We start from the raw sequence: 21227 nt of genomic DNA, 5'->3' as shown, positions 1-21227 counted from the left end.
TGTCCCCTTTAAGATCCTGCTAGTTTTTATTGGTATAACAATTCAAACATGAAAGCTCATGCTCCAATACGTTTGTTAGTCTATAAGGTGCCACAGGACTCTTTGCTGCTTTTACAGATCCAAACTAACACGGCTACCCCTCTGATACTTGACACCCTAGAAAGAGACGACCAGAGCACCAGGCTGAAGAGCCTGCAGAAACCTGAGGGAAGGTAGGAAGGAGCTCAGGGCACAGCCAGAATTGATGAAAGCTGATCCAGTTTATCTAGCTTGAGGCCCTGAGCTGGAACCCAGTGAAGTGAACGGGCCTGGATTCCCCTACCAACCGCCTGATGAACTTAAGGGCAGAGAGAGTTTTCAGATTTCTGGGCACCAGGAATAGACTAACAGCCTTGCCAGGCTGAGTGAACTCAGGTGCCAGAGGGGGGACCCTTGCACCAACACACTGACCCATCAAATAAACGAGTCACATGATGAAATGACTGGAAAAAATTATCGAGAAAAGACTTTGTGAGGAACTGGAGCATCAGGTAAGTGACAACTAATCTAGGTTTGTGCCAGGAAGGTCAACGATCAACACAGTGTCTGCAGCCCAAATACTGATGGAGAAGTACAGGGCAAAACACAAGGAATTGCATTTAGTGTTAGTAGACTTAGAGAAGGCTTGTGACAGCGTCCCTAGAGGTGATGCCTGTGGACACGCAATCTGCTAGAGGTATACGTTCAGACTATTGTGGACATGTACAAGGGCCACAAAACAGTAGTGAGGAGCAGCTCTGGCTCCAGTGGGCCATTTCCTGTAAGGTCTACAACAAGGATCAGCTTTAAGCCCATTCCTATTTGTGATTGTAATGTGATTGCAGGGCATTAGGAGAGAGGTTCTATGGAACATGCTTTTCACAGATGACATAATGTTGTGCTGCAAGGATAACACGATCTAGAAAGGGACCTAGAATGGTGGAGGGCTGTAGAAACAGAAAATTGTTTACAAATCAGCTGTAAAAAAATGGAATACACATGACGCTTCACGGAGAGAGACAAGGAGAATCCAGTAAAGCTGGATGGTATAGAGTTACAGTCTGTGCAACAATTTAAATACCTCGGATCAGTGTTAAGCCTTGATGGGAATGGGGATGTGGATGTTAAGAGTCTCATGAAGAGCACTTGGTGTAAATGGAGGGAGTTGATGAGGAGTTCTCTGCAATACTAACATGCCAAGAAAACTAAAGAGCAAAGTGTATATGACCCTGGTTAGACCTGCCGTGACATACAGGACAGAATGCAGGCCAAGAAGGAAAAGAGAATGACTCCTTCACACTGTGGAAATGAGAATGCTCTGGGGGACAATAAGTAAGAACAGAGCTGAGATGCTAATCAGTGAGGTGGTACAAGCTGTGATGCAGGTAGATCCCATCAGGGAAAAGCTGAAGGAGCATTGACTGAGGTGGCCGCGTCATGTGAGACAATACCACATTGGATATGTTGGTGAGAGAGTACAATATCTACTAGTCACAGGACAAAGACCATGGGGAATACCCAGATAAGGATGGTTTGAGATGCTGGAAGAGGACATGAAGAAGGTTGCTGTCAGCTTGGAACATGCACTTGACAGGAACACTTGGCAACCAAGAACAAGAGCCACTGACCATGACTAAAACGGGACAGGAAAGTGAAGAAGAAGTTTGTTCTCTGGCCTCTTTTCCAGACAGATAGAAGAACTCTTCTTGCCTCTCACTGGGGACCAGTTACAGGGGCCGTCTCAGTTTCATTAGCACCAGTAAAGCATGAAGCAAAATATGTAAATTGGTGTTCTTGGGCAACATGGGATTGGTGATGCCGCAGATACGGCCGGTGCTCCCTTCCAGCCATCCAGCCAGGTTTATTGCCCTCCAGGCACAGTGCCCCCTGGCAGGGAGCGGCTCAGTCAGCAGGTGGAATTTCTGCTGTGCTGTCGGCCATGCAAAGAGTTAAGGTGAGGTACCCCAACATTAATAGACTGAGACAAATAACTTACAGATGACCTTATTTGTTTCATGACACCTGCTTGTTACCTCCTTGCTTCTGAAGTCTTTGGCAAAATATCCTGTCAAATCATCTTATCTTGTGCTAGATTGGAGGTGTACCTGTGCTAGCCTTCTGGAATGTGTTTACATACATACCCAATGACTGATGCTTACATAAGAATGGCCGTACTGGGTCAGACCAAAGGTCCATCTAGCCCAGTATCTGTCTTCTGACAGTGGCCAATGCCAGGTGCTTCAGAGGGAGTGAACCTAATAAGTAATGATCAAGTGATCTCTCACCTGCCATCCATCTCCACCCTCTGACAAACAGAGTCTAAGGACACCATTCCTTACCCATCCTGGCTAATAGCCATTTATGGACTTCACCACCATGAATGTATCCAGTTCTCTTTTAAACGCTGTTACAGTCCAGCCTTCACAACCTCCTCAGGTAAGGAGTTCCACAAGTTGAGTGTGCGCTGCGTAAAGAAGAACTTCATTTTATTTCTTTTAAACCTGCTGCCTATTAATTTCATTTGGTGACCCCTAGTTCTTATATTATGGGAATAAGTAAATAACTTTTCCTTATCTGCTTTCTCCACATCACTCATAATTTTATATACCTCTATCATATCCCCCCTTAGTCTTTTCTTTTCCAAGCTGAAAAGTCCTAGCCTCTTTAATCTTTTGTCTATATGGGACCCTCTCCAAACCCCTAATCATTTTAGTTGCCCTTCTCTGAACCTTTTCTAGTGCCAGTATATCTTTTTTGAGATGAGGCGACCACATCTGAACACAGTATTCAAGATATGGGCATACCATCGATTTATATAAGGGCAATAAGATATTCTCAGTCTTATTCTCTGTCCCCTTTTTAATGATTCCTAACACCCTGTTTGCTTTTTTGACCACCTCTGCACACTGCGTGGACNAGATCTTTTTGAAGTTCTTCACAATCTGCTTTGGTCTTAACTATCTTGAGTAGTTTAGTATCATCCGCAAATTTTGCCACTTCACTGTTTACCCCTTTCTCGGGATCATTTATGAATAAATTGAATAGGATTGGTCCTAGGACTGACCCTTGGGGAACACCACTAGTTATCCCTCTCCATTCTGAGAATTTACCATTAATTCCTACCCTTTGTTCCCTGTCTTTTAACCAGTTCTCAGTCCATGAAAGGACCTTCCCTTTTATCCCATTGCAGCTTAATTTACATAAGAGCCTTTGGTGAGGGACCTTATCAAAGGCTTTCTGGAAATCTAAGTACACTATGTCCACTGGATCCCCCTTGTCCACATGTTTGCTGACCCCTTCAAAGAACTGTAATAGATTAGCAAGACACGATTTCCCTGTAGAGAAACCATGCTTCTTAGAAGTGCCTGTGTTTTAGCAATGCTAGCAGGATCCTTGCCAAGTTCCTGTACCAGACAGTGAACTTATAAGCACCTGCTTTAATACATGGCCTGACTTTGGTTCACGGTCTCTGGTTCAGGTCTCATGACCCTGTGCTCGATACTGTGTGTGTGTGTCTCTCTCTCTGTCTCTTTCTCTCTCTACTGCTGGGGTCAGTCTGAGATCCTTGTGGATGGGTGGAGGCAGAGCCGTCCCTTGGATACGGTGAATCGAGGTGACCGCCGTGGGCCCCACACTTTGATAAAATCGTGAGGAAGCGGGTAGGGAGGTGGGCAGTGGGCAGGTGAGTGGAGTAAGGAGACGAATGGGGAGGTGAGCGACAGGCAGGTGAGGAGGTGAGGAAGAGTCCCCAAGCAGAACATCCCCCTTCCCCGAGTACCTTCTGCTTGCTGGCAGGCCCAACCGATCAGCGCCTGCCCCTCCCTCTCAGCGCCTACTGCCTGATGCGGATCAGATGTTTCTCAGATGTTTCTCAGATGTTTCGTGATATCAGGAGGCAATGTAGGGGGAGGAGGGAGGAAGGAGGGTGCAGTGTGCTTGGGGGAGGGAGCGGAACTGGGTGGGGAAGAGGCAGGGTGGAGTGGAGGTGTGAAGAGACAGTGCAGGGGTGGGGCCTTGGGGGGGGGAAAGGGTAGAGTGGGGGCAGGGCCTGGGTGGAGCCAGGGGGAGCACCTATGTCCCCGGCAAATTAGAAACTCAGCACCTATGTCCTGGGCCTCACATCTCCCTAGGGATGGCCCTGGGTGGAGGAGTTCCAGAAAGATTAAAGACTTGTGGGAAAAGGAACCAGGGCACTGCACTGAGGCAGAGGAGTGGGATGGGGAAGAGTCTTGGAACATTGATTGGAATCTGGCACAAATCAGTTCCTGCTCAGCATTTCACTGGCATCTCTGCAGCGCCCTGAGGCAGTGAGGTCCCTCCCACTCTGGATTGGGACACGTGTGGGCATGGAGGGGTCATTTGTATTGAGGAATATGAGGGAGTGTCATTCTCTGGGGAAGCCAGGATGGCTCCTTTCTCCAGCACTAAGGTCACTGTCACTAGAAGAAGCAGCTAGATGTCCCTTTGAGTGGTGCCATCAGTGCTGTTGGCTGCCATTCTTTTCTTTACCTAAACCCAGTACCTGCCACCCTCCCTGCCCCAAATCCTTCCCTGTCTTGTCTAGAGCTGTGACTGCTCCTATCTTTCCAACAGAAGCGGCTAAGATCCAGGGGCCGCGATCCTGCCAGAGGATGCAAAATATCCTCAGGGAGAACATTGATAAAAAGGCAAAGGATGGAATGTTTGAGAAGGCAAAGGAGAAGATGAAGATGCAGCTCCAGGAACTGAAGGTGAGGGATGCTCCCCCCCCTGCTCTGTGGGGCTGTATTTATGGGTTTGGGTGGTGCTGTCTGGCAACAGTACAGTGTCCACAGAGGGAGCAGCCCAGAGCAAGCTACCCAGACAGAACATAGGCCAAAGATATTGGAGCAACCCCCCTGCTCCATGGGATGTTCAGTTTCCACCTAGAGCAGACGCAACATGACCTTGATTTTCAAGGTGTCCTTTAAGAGTCTGATCTTGCAAACACACGTGCCTAACTGAACAGGACCATTGACTCCAGTGGAACCACAAATGGGTTTTAAAGTAATTGTTAGCATGTTGCAGAATCATTGATATTTATTATTTGTGTTACCATAGCACTAAGGAGCACTGGTCATGGCCAGACCCCACCGTGTTGGGCTCTGTATAAACACAGAACCAAAGGACAGACTTGCCCCAGAGAGCTTACAATCCAAGTATAAGATGGGAGATTAAGTGTAAATCAGGCCTGTACAACATACGGCCCGCGTGGGCTCACTGTGCCGCCCGTGGGGTGGGTGAGTAGGCAAGCAGTGGGGGAGGGGGCCTGAGGGAGCGAGCAGGCGGGCAGTGGCCGGAGGGCAGGTGAGCTGGCGGTTGGCCTCAGCTCACCGCCACTCCGCCTCCGCCTCTGCCTCCCCCGCTGAACGCTCCGCCCTGCTTCCTGTGAATCAGCTGTTCGTGCAGGAAGCCGTGGAGGGCAGAGAAGCAAGTGGCGGCTTCACGCTCACGCCCAGTGAGGCGGAGCAGGAGCTGAGATGAGCTGGGGCGGGGGGGCTACCTGTGCCACAGCAGATAACCTGGCGGAAGTGGGGGGGCACAGGGAAACTGCTCCCTGCCCCAGCTCGCCTCTGCCTCCCTGGGCCTGAGTGTGAAGCCACCACTTGCTTCTCAGCCCTCCCAGGCTTCCTGCGTGAACAGGTGATTCGCGGGAAGCGGGGGGGCTGGGAGCTCGGCCTGACCCAGTGTCCCAGGTGCTGCGCAGCAGCGGCATGGCCCAGCTCCAGCTGAGCGGTACAGCTGTAGCACCGCCAGCCACCTCCAGGCAGCACCGTAAGGGGGCAGGGAGTGGGAGGGGGGAGTTGGATAGGGGGCAGGGAGCGGGAGGGGGTTGATAGAGAGGGGAGTGGTTGGGGTAGGGGGGGTGGATAGGGATCAGGGCAGTCAGAGGGCAGGGAACGGGGGGTTGAATGGGAGTAAGGGTTCCGGGTGGGCCGTCAGGAAGGACGGGGGGTTGGATGGGGCAGCAGGGGGGCAGTCAGGGGCTGGGGTTCCAGGGGCGGTCAGGAGACAGAGAGAAAGGGTGTTTAGATGGGACAGGGATCCCAGGGGGGCCATCAGGAATGAGAGGAGGTGTTGGATGGGGTGGCAGGGACAGTCAGGGGACAGGGAAGGGGGGTGGATGGGACAGAAGTCCAGGGGAGGGCATAAAGGAATGTGGGGGGTTGGACGGGGCAGGAGTCTTGGAGGCAGGGGCGGGCCACGACCCCCCTGTGGGGTTAGGAGGGAACCGGTTGTTAAGATTTTGGCAGCTCAACACTGGCCAGGGGAGTGGGACTCTGAGGAGGCAAGTGGGCAGGCAGTGGCAGGGGGTGAGTATGCGAGCCGGGGTGGGGGTTGAGAAGGCGAGCTGGGGGGCAGGTGAGCCGGCAACGGGGGCGAGTGGGGGGTGGGGGGCTGAGGTGCTGAGCGGCAAATCGGTGGCTGACCTGTTTTACTGATCCGGTCTGGCTCCCATCCCCTCTCCAAGGGTTGCAGCTGTCTGGAGGTGCTGCCTTCCACACCTTCCTCATTCACACATCATTCATTCAACAGGACAATCAATTACAAAGTGGGGGGAAGATCTTATTCTACTTCTAGCAAAAAGACATTTTTCTCTTACCTTTATTATACTATCTTAGGGGCTCGCCATAACGTATTACCAAGGTTCAATACCTCTGTTTCGGTGGGGTGGTGCTGGGGAAGGAGGGTTTGTTTCCATAGGCAAGCGGCGTTTGCAGGGGGTTGTTTCGGGGGGGCTGGGCGGTGCTGGGGGGGGTTGTTTTCACATGGCGGGCAGTGCTGGGGGGATTGTGTTTCGGGGGGGCTGGGCAGCGCTGGGGGAGGGGTGTTTCAGCGCCGATGGGGAGGGATCGGTGGGGCTGGGGGGGTTTCGGCCCTCAGCTGTTTTTTTTTTTGAGTAATATGGCCCTCCCAGCTTTATGAGTTATGTAGTCCTGGTGTAAATGACCTCTCTACAGTGAACTGCATGGAACTCAAAGGTGTAGCAAGAAAGAATAGCGCTGCACCAATATTCTGAGAGAAGTTTCATCTCCATGAAGTGCCACCTGATAGAGCTGATGGAAGAAAAGATCTGAGGATTGGAGATGCAAGTGGAAACTCTGGTTGAGTTTAGAAGGGGTTCGAGCAGATGATGGAGCAAAGACATGATGAGGCTAAAGGGAAAAGCTCAGACTTGCAGATGGAAGCAGGACCAAAGAACTCTGAGGGGAGACTGCTGGGTGAGGAAAGTGGACCGTGGAAGCATGTGACTAAGAGGAAAAGACAGGCCAGTGAAGGAGAAATATTGCTCAGGAACAGGTTTGCAGAGTTGGAAAATGAAGAAGGGGCACAGCAGGTGGTCGCTGAAGGTGAGAGGGCAAGGAAGAAGAGAAGAAGTAGCAGCTAAGTCCTATAGTAAGATGGGGAAGAGTCAATGGAGATAACACCAAATGAGCCCCAGGACGGCTTTGGGCTGCCTCTGTGCTTCAGCCGACCTTTGGCTGCCCTCTGCAACCCCGCAGAGATACGGGATGGGTTTGCGGAGATTGCAAGGGAGAATAGGAATTGAGTAGGCTTGCGCCAGATGGAACGCTGATAGACCGGAGAATCGCACCATCTCCAGGAAAAGGCAGGTCTACGTGATTGGGGACTCCTTACTAGAAGACTTGAATAGGCCTGAAACCGAGCTATTCCAGAGAACAGAGGGCTGTGCTGTGGCTGTCTCTTGCGGTCTGCTAAGCTACGGGATGTAGGACCTGCAGGATGAAGAGATCCTAACGAGGAGCAGAAAAATCCTGATTGTGCTTCATGTGGAACGAAAATGATATGATAAAGGTGAACTATGCCAGGTTGGGAGAAGTATTGCTGTAAGGAAATCGGGCTCCGGCGATCTTAATGCGAATCTGCCTGCTTTCCTAGAGAGGGCAACAAAGTGTGACAAGATTATTGATGATCAACAGATCGCTCAGGCAGTGGGCTAATGAGGGCTTTGGGGATGTATTGGTCACTGGGATCATTATGGACAGAGTAACTGTTCTCTTGGGATGGACTCACCTGAGTCGGGAGGAAATGGATACTTTAGGATGGAGGCTGCCCAACTATTAGAAACGAGCTTTAAAACTAGGAATTGTGGGGAGAATGGTTGGGAGATGTCCAGGTAATCTCCAAGCCGGATTTTAACATTGAGAGGAAGAAGAAAACAGAAGTAAGAAGGATACAGCCGTGGCAGGAGAGAAGGACCATATAAGAGAGGGTTGGTAGATACCAGTCTAATAGGTGTCAAGTATCAGAGGGTAAGCCGTGTTATGTCTGGATCTGTGAAAGCGCAGAGACATCCTGTGGCACGCGTTATGAGACGTATTAAACAGACGGTTTGGAGCGATGAGCTTTCGTGGGTGAATACCACTTCGTCAGACGCAGGTAGTAGAGAATTTCCAGGGCAGTATATATATGCTAGCAAGCCAGCTAGAGATAACGAAGGTTAGTTCGTCAGGGGGGTGAGGCCCTGTCCTGCGAAGGTGTGAAACCAAGGGAGCGAAGAAACTGGTTGTCTGTAATTGCAAGCCATTCACAGTCTTTGTTTAGTCCAGAGCTGATGGTCAATTTGCAGATAACTTGATATGCTCAGCAGTTTCTCTTGGCATCTGGTCCTGAAGTTTTTTTGCTGCAGGATTGCCACCTTAAGGTTGCTAATAGGGCCAGGGGAGTTGAAGTGCTCTCCTACGTTTTTTTGTATTATTGCCATTCGTGATATCTGATTGTTGTCCATTATCCTTTTCCGTAGTGTGAATGTCTGGCCAGTTTGGCGATGTACATAGCCAGAGGGGATCTGGCAATGGATGGCGTATATTACATTGAGTGGACGTGAGGTGAATGAACCAGGTGATGTGTGTGTGCTGATCTGGTGTAGGGTGCTATGTAGGGTGGTGTCCGCTTGGTGTAGATATGTGGCAGATTTGGCATCGAGTTTTGCATGGATTGGTTCCTGAGCCTGGAGTTACTATCTGGTGCGGTGCATTGCTGGTGAGAATACGTTCGGTTGGCAGGTTGTCTGTGGGCAAGGACATGGGCCTGCCACCCAAGACCTGTTGAAAGTGTGGGATCATTGTCAGGATGGGTTGTAGATCCCTGATGGCGTTGTGAGGGGTTTTAGCTGGGGGCTTGTAGGTGTATGGCCAGTGGAGTCCTGTTGGTTTTCTTTCTTGGGTTTGTCTTGCAGTAGGAGGGCTTCTGGTAACAACGTCTGGCTCTGTTGATCTGTTTTCCTAATTCCTCGTGCGGGTAATTGTAGTTTAGGAGAATGCTTGTGGAGATTGTTTGTAGTGTTGGTCTCTGTCTGAGGGCGTTGAGCAGATGCAGTTGTAACCTCAGGTGCTTGCTGTAGACAATGGATCGTGTTGATGTGCCCGGGATGGAAGCTGGAGGCATGAAGTGGCGTAGCGTCGGTCAGCGTTTTCGGCATATAGAGTGGTTTTAATTGTGACCATCGCTTATTTGACCGTGGTGTCTAGAAAGTGGAATCTCCCGTGTAGATTGGTCCAGCTGAGCGTTGATTGGTGGGGGAAGTTGTTGAAATCGTTGGGGTGAATTTTTCTAAGTCTCTTCTCCATGGTCCAGATGATGAAGATGTCATCATGTAGCGTAGGTAGAGAAGGGGCGTGAGTGGAGAGAGCTGAAAAGCGTTGTTCAGGTCAGCCATAAAAAATATTGCGTATTGTGGGGCATGCCGGGTGCCATAGCAACTGAACATAGAAAACTAGAACATGGAACATAGAAACATAACATAAGAACATAGAACATAGAACTGCTGAGCTTCAGTCATTTGCAATTTTGACACCATCAGCTCTGCGACTAAACAAAGACTGGTGAATGGCTTGCAATACAGAAACCAGCTTGCTCCTCCCTTGGGTTTTCACACCTCTACTGCTAGAACAGGGGCCTTCACCCTCCGACTGAAAGCTAACCGTCGTAGATCTTCTAGCTTGCGTGAGCTAGCATATATATACCTGCCCCTGGAAATTTCCACTACCTGCGTCTGACGAAGTGGGTATTCACCCACGAAAGCTCACGCTCCAAAACCTCTGTTAGTCTATAAGGTGCCACAGGATTCTCTGCTGCTTTCACAGTCTAATAGGTGATACTGGCAGTAGAATGTCTGGGCCTAATCGGGTAAAGAATGTGAGGGAAGCCAAACAGCAAAAATTAAGATGTTTGTACACCAACACGAGGAGCCTAGGTAACAAAATGGAGGAACTATAGTTATAAAAGGAAATGAGCCTATTAAAGAATTCTAGTAAATTGGTGAGGTATGATTTCCCTTTACAAAAACCATATTGACTTTTCCCCAACAAATTATGTTCATCTATCTGTCTGACAATGCTGTTCTTTATTGTAGTTTCAACCAGTTTGTCCAGTACTGAAATCAGGCTTACTGGTCTGTAATTGCTAGGATCACCTCTGGACCCATGTTAGTTATCCTCCAGTTATTTGGTATAGAAGTTGATTTAAATGATAGTTTACTGTCACGGGGCAGGACTCACCCCTACGGCGCCTCCTGCTGGTCACCCAGGGAATTGGCGTTTCCAGCCTCCAGAGCACCCTTTGTGGGCTGGTGTCCTGCTTGCTGCTGGGCCTGAGTCCCTCCTGGACCCCGGTGCCCCTTTCAGGCCGGGGTGCTGCCCCTGGTAGTACTCCCCACAGACAGGGCCGGCGCTTCCATTTCGGCGACCTAGGAGGTCGCCTGGGGCACCAGGATTTGGGGGGCGGCAATTTGGTGGCAGGGGGTCCTTCCGCGCTCTGGGACCCGCTGCCAAAGTGCTCCAAAGACTGGGAGCGCGGAAGGACCCCTGCCTAGGGCGCCAAAAACCCTGGCGCTGCTCCTGGGACGCCCCCACCTCGGATCCCCGCGTCCAGCTGCTCGGGGAGCAAGTGGTGCGGAGCCTGCAGCTGAAGCCGGAGCGCTGGGAGCACTGTGCGGGCAGCCCCGAGGCGCAGCCCCTGTTGCGGGGCGTCCTGGAGGGCGCCGCGGGGCAGCCACCGCTGCTGCTGGTGACACTGAGCCCGGCGGGGCAGCTGGTGCTCAGCACCGAGCTCCCTGCCAGCCCCGGCTGCGGCAAGGTGCTGTTCTTCCTGCGCAGGGGGCTCGGGCCGCTGAGCGCCCCGTCCGGCCCCGGGGAGCTGCTCTACGGGGACCTGCCTGCCTCCTCCCTGGAGCACTTCGCCGCCCTGGTGGAGGAGGTAAGGGGGCCACGTGTGGGGAGCCCCAGCGCGGGGGCGGCTGGATGGGAGCCCAGGAGCAGCCCCTTCCCCTCCGCGGTTCTGGGTCCTGGTGGCTGGCAGGGACCTACCCCCACGGCTGCCCCCCTTCTGGCCTGGCTCCCAGTCTCTAGCAGCCCAGGGAGCCAGCGAGGTGCCCAGCCTGGCCATGCTAGTGCCCCAGGTCCCTGGGCGGGCCTGGCACCAGTAGGGAACCTCTCTGGTTCCCATCTTAGTTCAGAGATCTGTGACCCATCCCCACCCTCGAGGCTCTCTTCCCTCAGCCTGGCTGAGGCGGAGGTGGAGGCTGAGAAGCTGTAGCCTGGCCAAACAGTGGGGTTTTTTAGCTCAGGGAGCAGCAGCTCATGCACGGGGAAGCAGAGATTTCAGGGTCAGTCCCTGCTGCGGTCACTCACCTAGGGGTGTCCCCAGGCACACAGGTTACAGTGGTAAAAAACAAGTTGCTAAGGGGTTGTGTGCAATGTTAAGGTAACATCAAGGAGAACAAGTTGCTAAGGGACAACAATCCAAAACTGGAACACACACAACACAACACAGTGTAACACCATGTATCTCGGTACATCAGCCCCACACATCCCTGTTCCCAGATACTATCCATTCCCAGAGAAAAGCTGCTTTACCCCTTATCCACACTCACAGGCCACCCAGATACCCTTAACTCTGCCATCTGTAAGCCCCAGGCTAGCCCAGCAGGGAAGTGTTTACAAAATCAAAACACACCTGTAGACAGGGCCTGTTTAATGCCAGTGTTCCTATGGGATCAATCTGTGTTTCTCATGGTTAGCCTGAATCTGGATTATTTCCATTTAGGATTTGTCAAGAATCACAACTATATGTCCTTTTGGTTTGTAATCTTAATATTGTGAACTAGAATATGTTACCAGTATTTTTCCCAATAGAGGTGTCACCTAAAGATTTTTTTTTAAATAAACATTTATTTTGAATGTGTTCAGTATGAATTTAAGATGGGAAATCTGCGCAATGATAAGAGTATATGTGGAAGTAGGTCTAAATGTGGCAGTATTTTGGAGCTGGCATTGTTATATTAAGACATTGAACCTTCATCTCACAGTTGTAGGCCACCAACCAAGTTATTTTGATTTTGTGGGGTAGCATATTTGTTTATGTGGAGCAATATATCATCTCAATCTTTTTGATGGGTTCTGCAATTTGGTAAGCCATAATTGCACAGATTGCAGTGTTTGTGTGCTGTGACTGTGTTTGCAAATGGTGACAGGTAGCATATGAAAGGACTTGTAAGCTCCAGCTGTTATGTAGTATTTTTTGGGGTGTAATGAATAGTTTTAGATTGATGTCACTGGGGCTCCTTTGGTCATGTGTCCTGAGCAGGGTGCATGTGCTGATCTCTGCTATGCATATTTCTTTATGTAGCTTTTTGTTCAGGAGATGTAAGCATTGTTTCATGGCATTCCAGGGAGGGTAGAGTTAAGGGTCTGACTGTGGTGACAATAGCTGAGTAGGACTGGTTGGCTGGGGGAATGAGCAGTGTGTGAGCGAGAGAGAGAAGAGGAGGGATGTAGGTGAATGGTTTTGTGCTGTGTTTCCTAGCGTTGTGCATTTGGGTTTTGCATCGCTGTCCCTCAGCCACCTGAACTGTTTTTACAAAGTGTCTTTTGTGTTTGAATTTCCTGGTTTTTTTGAAAACAGAGAGAGGTAGGCTCAAGAGAACTCAACCAAGGAGGCTCTTCTCTTCCCCTGTGCAGTCGCTTTGCACCTGCTGTGTGTGCAGAGTAGGGTGAAGCCGGGTTGGCACCAAGGGGTTGCATGGCTCCCCTGGGTGAATTGCACCAGGGGCTCAGTGCCAACCCCATAGATTCTTCTGGCACAGGGGATGTTTCAGGGCAGATCGAGGGCAGGAAGAGACAGGCCTGCAACCTAGGGATCCCCTGGTACAGTGATGCCTATAGGGACTATGGCAGTGGGAGGCAGGGAGGGCAAGCTAGGGCTGTCCGCAGGCTGCTCTGACCTGCTAATCAAAACGTGGCCGACTCTGAGTCTCTCGCTGCCTCCAGGCATTACACATAGCGCAGGGAGCTCAAGAGAGCTCCCTCCACTCAGCCCATAGCACTGACTGCAGGAAACCCAGACTTCTATACCACAATCTCGAGACTTGCAGAGTGTCATTCCTATGCAGCATATCTCTTGATGTGTAACAAACTTGCCTAATTTAGGGCGTGATATCAGCCACTTGCGCACTGAGGGACAGGGACCAGGACCCTTCCACCAGGGTGAGGCAGCACGCGCAAGATGAGCCCACAGCTCTGTGGTTGATGCCTCTTTATGGAACGCCTCTGCGTTGATGTCACAGTGTGCCTCACTTTGGCAGACGGAGCTGAGCTGGCCTGAAGGGCATGCAGGCAGGGCCAGTGCACCATTTAGAGCATCACGAGCGTGGATTTGGGGTCATTTATTCTTTGCACAGCAAACAGAGAGATCCAGCAACGGCAGTCGGATCTTCGCTACGCCTCACCGGTCGCCCGCTGGATTTAGGCAGAGAGGAGCTGGGGCGGGGAGCATGGGGCACGGCCTGCCTTGCAGCATGCGCTCCAAACCGGCGGGGCAGGCAAGCAGGGGAACTCCCCACCCCAGCTCATCCCTGCCCCGCCTCCTCCCCGAACACACCATAGCTGCTTCACTTCTCCCACCTCCCAGGCTTTCGGCACCGCAAGCTTGGGAGGCGGGAGAAATGAAGCAGCCACGGCGTGCTTGGGGTGCTCATGCTTGTGCTCGTGCGCAGAGCAGGGGTGAGCTGGGGCGGAGGGGGTGCCTCAGGGCAGAGGGTGGGGAGCTGCCGTGAGGGATGGTGGATGCCTCAGGGCCGGGGGGCGCAAGGTGGAAGTTTCGCCTAGGTTGCCAAACATCCTTGCACTGGCCCTGACCACAGATCTGGGTCTCCCCTCCCCAGGGAACTCCCACCCTCTATCCCCACCTCGCCTCAGTAAAAGGCTACTGCCAGTCACCATCTAGTCCCCGCTCAGTGGGGCGGACTACAGTGTAAAAGCCACTCATCACAGGCAAGGTGGGTTTGGACCTGCTGCTTCTGCCTACCTTTGGGCTGCCCTCTGCAACCCCAGTACCTTCTTTGGCCTTTAACAAAGCCCACAGCCTGGGGGTTGCTAGGCCGGAGCTCCCCAGCTCCTCAGGCCTTCCCCAAGCCTTGCCCCACAGTACCTTTCTTTGGCCTTTAACAAAGCCCACAGCCTGGGGGGTTTCTAGGCCGGAGCTCCCCAACTCCCTCTGCCCTTCCCCAGCACTGCTCCACCCTAGGTACCCTTCTCAGCTTCCAGGCAGCCAGGCCCTTCCCTCTCTACCACTAGAGAGAGATTCTCTGTGCTCCTGTCCCACTGCTCTCTTGTAAGGGTCAGCTGGGCCCTGACTGCGGCGTGGCTGCATCTCTGGCTGGTTCCCCAATCAGCCGAGGCTTTCTTCACAGCCGCAGCCCTCTCCAGGGCTCCTTTTAACCCCTGTTCCTCAGGAGTGGGGCAGTCGCCCCACTACAGTTACAAACTACAGTTAGTTGTTCTGCAGGTTCACATTTGAGCTCCTTCAGAACTCTTGGGTGATACCACCTGGTCCTGGTGACTTATTACTGTTTAGTTTATCAATTTGTTCCAAAACCTCCTCTAATGACACCTCAATCTGGGACAGTTCCTCAGATTTGTCACCTAAAAAGACTGGCTCAGGTTTGGGAATCTCCCTCCCATCCTCAGCCGTGAAGACCAATACAAAGGATTAATTTAGTTTCTTCACAATGGCCTTATCGTCCTTGAGTGCTTCTTTAGCATCTCGATCATCCAGTGGTGCCACTAGTTGTTTAGCAGGCTTCCTGCTTATGATGTACTTAAAAAACATTTTGCTACTACTTTCTGAGTCTTTGGCTAGTTGCCTGATATTTATTGAACACTATTGCCTTTTCTGAATTATTATTGATAATTTTATCTTTTCCATCTATTAATATTCCAATACCATACATCCATTCAATAATGGACAATAATGAAGAATGCCATTATTAGGATTATTTGTTCTTAATATATTGTAAAAACTTCTTATTTTCCTTAACTCTGCTGACCATAAAAGTCTCTTTTTATTCTGTTGCTTCTCTTATCCATTTTCTACAATTCCTACTTCTGTTTTATATTCATTTTTATAAACTTCATATATATATAAAATTAGATATGCTTAGACATATTGAGTTTCATGCAGTTCACTGTGTTTGGCTTTGTCAGATGAAACCTTAATAGATGGTTCTGCTCTGAAAAGTAACTGTACAAATGGCATCTTGAGCATCATTTGTACTGTCACTCCAGATGAAATGTGCTCTGTTTGCAAGCCACCTGCCAGTTCTGTAAATTCCCCTTGGGATCTGAGGGTCAAGCTGGGCTCTTTCCTTCCTGACCATCATAACCAGCAATAAAAGCTCTGCAGGGCAAACAAGTCCCATATTGCACCTGTGCAGCCCTACAATCTTCACATGAAGCCCTAGGTGGTACCTGCATGACTGATTGTTGGCATTGCACAGGAGTGGTTGATTGTGATTAGAACTTCACAGACTATTCAGCTGGTGCTGCACCAGATGGTGCAGACTCTGGCTCCTTCATAGCTGTGAGGTCACTTCCATGCTCACGTGCTGTGCAATGTGTTTGCTGCAGGACTACATTGTGACAAAGCTCCAGACAGACATTTCCACCATGCTCAAACTCGCCTTGTCTCACCGGGAAGAACTTACGGAGAGGCTACCAGGTAAAAGTCTGATATCTCTTCCTGGGTATGGGTATGGCTGCAGTCAGAACCCTCTCTGTCCCTGGTGTATGAAATGCTACAAGAGGCACATTTGCCCTTGTGCAGGCTGCCCTACACAGGGCAGCAGCTGAACAAGGCCCTGACATGACATTTGAGTGTGAACTGACCTGTGTGTATGAGGAGAAGTCCACTGCCTTAGTTCGTGGAACTGCAGTGTGGGGGGAAGCAGGAACGACCTTCCAGCAAGGGCTGGGTGGCTCAGTGGGGCTGGAACACAGCTACTCCACCCTCCCTCCTTAAAAAGGGGTCTAATACAGAAGGTCCCTGTGAGGGCAGGAGCTGCTTTTTATGCAGATCCAGTGGCCCCAGTCAAGGGTGTCAGAGCTTTCCCAAGGTCCCACCCCCCACAACCCCTCCTCTTCCCCCAGATACCCTGTTCCAGGCCAACCTGGAAGATGGAGCAAGGCCTGGGGGCCAAAAGCAGTCCCCTGCCTGTGTCCCCGGCCCATGAGTCCCCCACCCAGAGCAAGTGGAGGGTCAGTGGCTCCCCACAGCTGCCCATGGCATGAGTCTTACCATGGCCAGGCTGTGGCTCCGAGCCCTCCCGCCTCTGGCTGGAGCCGGGTCAGGGACAGAGCCATGTGGGTAGCTGTGGGCAGCTGTTGCAGACGCTCCACCTCCACCTGCCCTGCACTGGACAGGAAGCCCAGCGGGCAGGAACACGGGCTGGAGGCTGCTCTCACCCCACACCCCAGGCAGCTCAAGGGTCTGCCATGGGTCCCACAACTACCCGGGCTCCCTGACTGGGCTCCACATTAGCCTGGCTATGGATGGGGCCTTGGAAGGAAGAGGAGGGTGTCAAGGCTGAATCCCCACTCTGGCACTTTGAGTGCAGAAGGTGGGGGCCCGCAAGGATTTTAAAAATTAATACTGGCCACTCCAGGCTTGTATTACACTCCAAAGGTTACAGCATCTCTCTGACCTTGGCTTGGTAAATGCTGCCACCACCCAAATGCAAAAAAAACCCACAGTCCAGAATAAGAAATACACCTGGTTGTGTCTAATTAAACATTCCCTTTCCAAATAATTGCTTCTAGGTCTGGAAGATGAGTTTTCAAACCTGATTCAAGCCTTACACAGCATTCCTGCTTATAGCATTGCTGCTCCCTGTCTCCTTCTCCAGAGAACAACAAAGGAGATGTTTTTCTCCATTTTAAAAAGTTTTAGCCTCCCATTGGCTCATTTGGTCAGGTGCCCACTCCTTTTCCTTCACCTGGGGAACTCTGTTAACCCTTTACAGGTAAAGCAAGCAGAAAATAGCCACCAAGAGGGACTTTATAGCTAGCTGGCTGGCTGGATGTTCATAAAAGGGAGCTACCCTCCCCCCCTTCATTTATTACAGAGGGAAAGGGGGCAGGGTCCGCCCTGGTGAAAAGTGCATGGGCGTGGCCTGGCCACTTTCAAAAAGTGGGGGGGCTATGGCCCCCCTGCCCCATACAACAGTCATGGAGGGGCTGCAGATGGAGCAGGGAGAGTTGCATGGCCACCTTACACTCTGACCCACCCAACCAGAGACCTCCACACATACAGCCTAGATACTCACAGCAATTTCTATTGACTTGAGTGGCTGGAATAAAGAACTCACACAAGGGCTCAAAGGGATACTGATAGAGCTAGGAATCAAACCTACACTTCCTGAGTGCTAGGGTAGTGCCTTAACCACAAGGCCATCTGCTCTGTTGCTGGTTTTATTGCATCCTTCTATGTGGCCTTGGGTAAATTACTGAATTGCTCTGTTTCCCCATCTGTAAAATGGGAATAAGACTTTACCCACCTTTCCAAAGTACTTTGAGCTCTATGGATGAAAAGCCCTAGGTGGGTGCTAAGTACGATTAACTCAAGAGTAAATAGATTAATAAGAGTAGCGGTTGTCTACACAGACATATGGCCCATCCACAACTGCTATTGGCAAATATCCCCAATGGCCGGCAACGGGACACTAGAGGGGAAGGGCTCTGAGTCATTACAGAGAATTCTTTCCCAAGTGTCTTGCTCACAGGTCTTGCCCACATTCTCAGGAACTAACTGATCTCTGTATTTGGGGTCAGGAAGGAATTTTCCCCCAGGTCAAATTGGCAGAGATCCTGGGGGGTTTCACCTTCCTCTGCAGCACAGGTCTCTTGCTGGTTTGAACAAGAGTAAAATGATGGATTCTCTGTAACTTGAAGTCTTTAAACCATGATTTGAGGATGTCAGTAACTCAGCCAGAGGTGAGGGGTCTATCACAGGAGTGAGTGAGGTTCTGTAGCCAGAAATGTACAGGAGGTCAGACTAGGTCAGGGGTCGGCAACCTTTCAGAAGTGATGTGTCGAGTCTTCATTTATTCACTCTAATTTAAGGTTTCGCATGCCAGTAATATATTTTAACCTTTGTAGAAGGTCTCTTTCTATAAGTCGATATTATATAACTAAACTATTGTTGTATGTAAAGTAAATAAAGTTTTTAAAATGTTTAAGAAGCTTCACTTAAAATTAAATTAAAATGCAGAGCCCCCCAGACTGGTAGCCAGGACCCGGGCAGTGTGAGTGCCACTGAAAATCAGCTTGCGTGCCGCCTTTGGCACCCGTGCCATAGGTTGCCTATCTCTGCACTAGGTGATCATGATGGTCCCTTCTGGCCTTAAATGCTGAGTGTATAAGGTGTTAAAGCCCTGATCCAGCAAAACATTTAAATACATAAAATGGTAACCCTTGTTTTCCTTCGTTTGTGTGGGAGATTAGAACACTTTCCTCAGTACATAATAAAGGGAAATGGACAATTCTTGTTCAAAAGAAAGAAAACGAACCATGTTTTAATCTGCTGTTCTTTTTTGCAGACATACAAAATGAATACCAAGAAATTGAACGGATTTACAAAATGCTGCAAGGAATGTGACGTTCTTAAAAAGAGATATTAGAAATTCTCTATTATAAAATCTGTGTTTTAATGAGCTTGTTAGAGACTTTTTTCTATAATTGTGTGTGGTGTTAATTGAGCTATTTCAATGACTTATTTTCTCTTGTTTAATAGTTTGTAAATCTGGAATTTAAATCACATGTTGTTGTAATTAAAAAGAGCATGAAATATAGGTTAAATGTCCCATCATGGAATGCTGAGAGAGTAAAGGTACACTCTCATTTCATGAATTTGCAATGCATTGTAATAATAGCTTGTAGGGGATAACCATGTTTTTATACTCATCTTAGTCAAAATACTTTGTTCATAGATTTTAATTCCAAAATACAGAATATGCAAAAAGCCCAACTTGCTAATGGTGGAATCAATTGTGTACATGTCAAAAGCAGACTTGGATACGTTATAGCAACAGAACTAAAACTACTGAGGAAATGTTTTTTTCTGCAATTTTTTAAAGTTTTCAGGTTTTGAGGGGGAAAAATCTGCAAATTTTGTGAGTTGCTTAAAAAAAAAGTCAGTTTTTTTCTCTGTTTTCATGAAAACCAAAAATGTTCCATGAAATGGACTTTATTTGCTAAAATTTCTGTTTCATCAAGAAAATGTTTTGATTGAAAAGTTTCTGCCAGCTCTTGTGATGTTCTGTCCCTTGAAATGTGCAGGGGGTTCTGTGCCAAAGCCTCACTTTTGGGTTACTTTCAGTTTTGCAGCCAGAGCAATAAAAGCGAGCGCAGGACACATCAGCTCCCTCTGTCTGAGTCTGCAGCAAAGAATCCTGTGGCACTTTATAGACTAACAGATGTTTTGGAGCACAAGCTTTCGTGGGTGAATACCCACTTCGTCGGATGCAACTTCGTCTATAAGGTGCTACATGATTCTTTGCTGCTTTTACAGATCCAGACTAACACAGCTACCCCTCTGATACTTGTCTGAGTCTGTCTGTCTGACTGGCTCCAGAAATATAACATTTGACGACATGGAATTTATATCCCACGATAGAATTGCCAACCTTGTAATATTTAAAAACTGGACACTCCAGCAGGAGTGCCGGAACCTCCCCTCTCCTGCCTCTTCCCCCTGAGGTCCCACCCCTGCCGTGCTTCCTTCCCCAAGGCTCTGCCCCCGTTCGCTCCTATTTCCCCCTTCTTTCCCTGTCACTTGCTGCTCTTCCACTCCCCCAGGTCAGGAGTGACTCTCATCTGCAAAGCCGGGATTGGGAGCTGCAGCCGCCTGATGCAGGTAGGAGGTGGCCCTGGCTGAGTAGGGGCTGGCATGGATGATGATCCGGTACCTCCCCCGCCCACAGTAACTGGACATTGGGTGTCTGATCAGTAGATCTGACCAGACACTGTCAGGTCCTCTTTTCGACTGGACTGGGCACCTGACTAGGGTGACCAGATGTCCCGATTTTATAGGAACAGTTCCGATTTTTTGGGTCTTTTTCTTATATATGCTCTTATTACCCCCCACCCCTTGTCCTGATTTTTCATACTTGCTGTCTGGTCACCCTGCCCCTGGCCATCCTATCCCATGAGTGTCCAGTGCTCCCACTGCCTGACCAAGAAGCTGAACAAGTAAGCAAATAATGCTATAAAAAGGGGATTCACTTCACCTAGAGGTACAGGCTGTCCCAGAACAGCAGGAACCAGCCAGGTAGAGAAGGAAAAGTAGGGAAATAAAGAGAGAATGGCAGAGAAGGGTTGTGCAGTTACTGCCAGAACTGTTCAAACAGAGCGGTGCCCTGTAAGCAGGCAGACAGATTGACTGATATCATGCGAGATGGCAGGCCGGCACACGGCTTAGCCTGCATTGAGGGTCTATAGCCAGCAGAGAGAGCCCACGTACAACCAAAGTCGTGTGGAAGCACACAGCCAGCAGCGTGTGATCAATCCCAGGCAGGGCCATAACAAAACAATTCGCCATGGAAAAGGCGTCGAGGAGGCGTGAAGTCCAGCAGGACAGCAGTGAAATGGCACTGTTTGTGGGCAGTGTTGGGGAGTTCAACAGCACCTGCGAATGCCAGCATTTTCAGCAATTGGCAACCTGCAGCACAGTTCCAGACAGACAGCGAGTTTCAGCCTTGCTGTCAGCGATGGGTCCGAAGGCAAGCGGACTGCTGCCTGACCTCTAGTCTCCAACTGTCCATGGCATAAGTGCCGACTTTCTAATGTGTCGGGCGGGGGGAGGGGCACCAGGCCATACCCCCACTCCACCCCTTC

The 21227-nt window shown here is 50.1% G+C and overlaps 1 protein-coding gene across 1 annotated transcript in view; it reads left to right on the top strand.

Moving 5' to 3' along the window:
• LOC116837369 (nuclear GTPase SLIP-GC-like) overlaps positions 1–19356 on the top strand; it is a 68680-nt gene extending 49324 nt beyond the window's left edge. Inside the window, 3 exon segments of the mRNA XM_032801705.2 lie at positions 4612–4748; positions 15966–16056; positions 18932–19356. Coding sequence (XP_032657596.2) covers positions 4612–4748; positions 15966–16056; positions 18932–18990 — 287 coding nt within the window. The 3' untranslated portion in view covers positions 18991–19356.
• The last annotated feature ends 1871 nt before the right edge of the window (positions 19357–21227 follow it).

Source organism: Chelonoidis abingdonii, chromosome 3 (genome assembly GCF_003597395.2).
Source record: "Chelonoidis abingdonii isolate Lonesome George chromosome 3, CheloAbing_2.0, whole genome shotgun sequence".
Classification (NCBI taxonomy): Eukaryota; Metazoa; Chordata; order Testudines; family Testudinidae; genus Chelonoidis; species Chelonoidis abingdonii.
The sequence above is the reverse complement of the archived record's forward strand: the minus strand, read 5'-3'. Positions and strand labels throughout refer to the sequence as shown.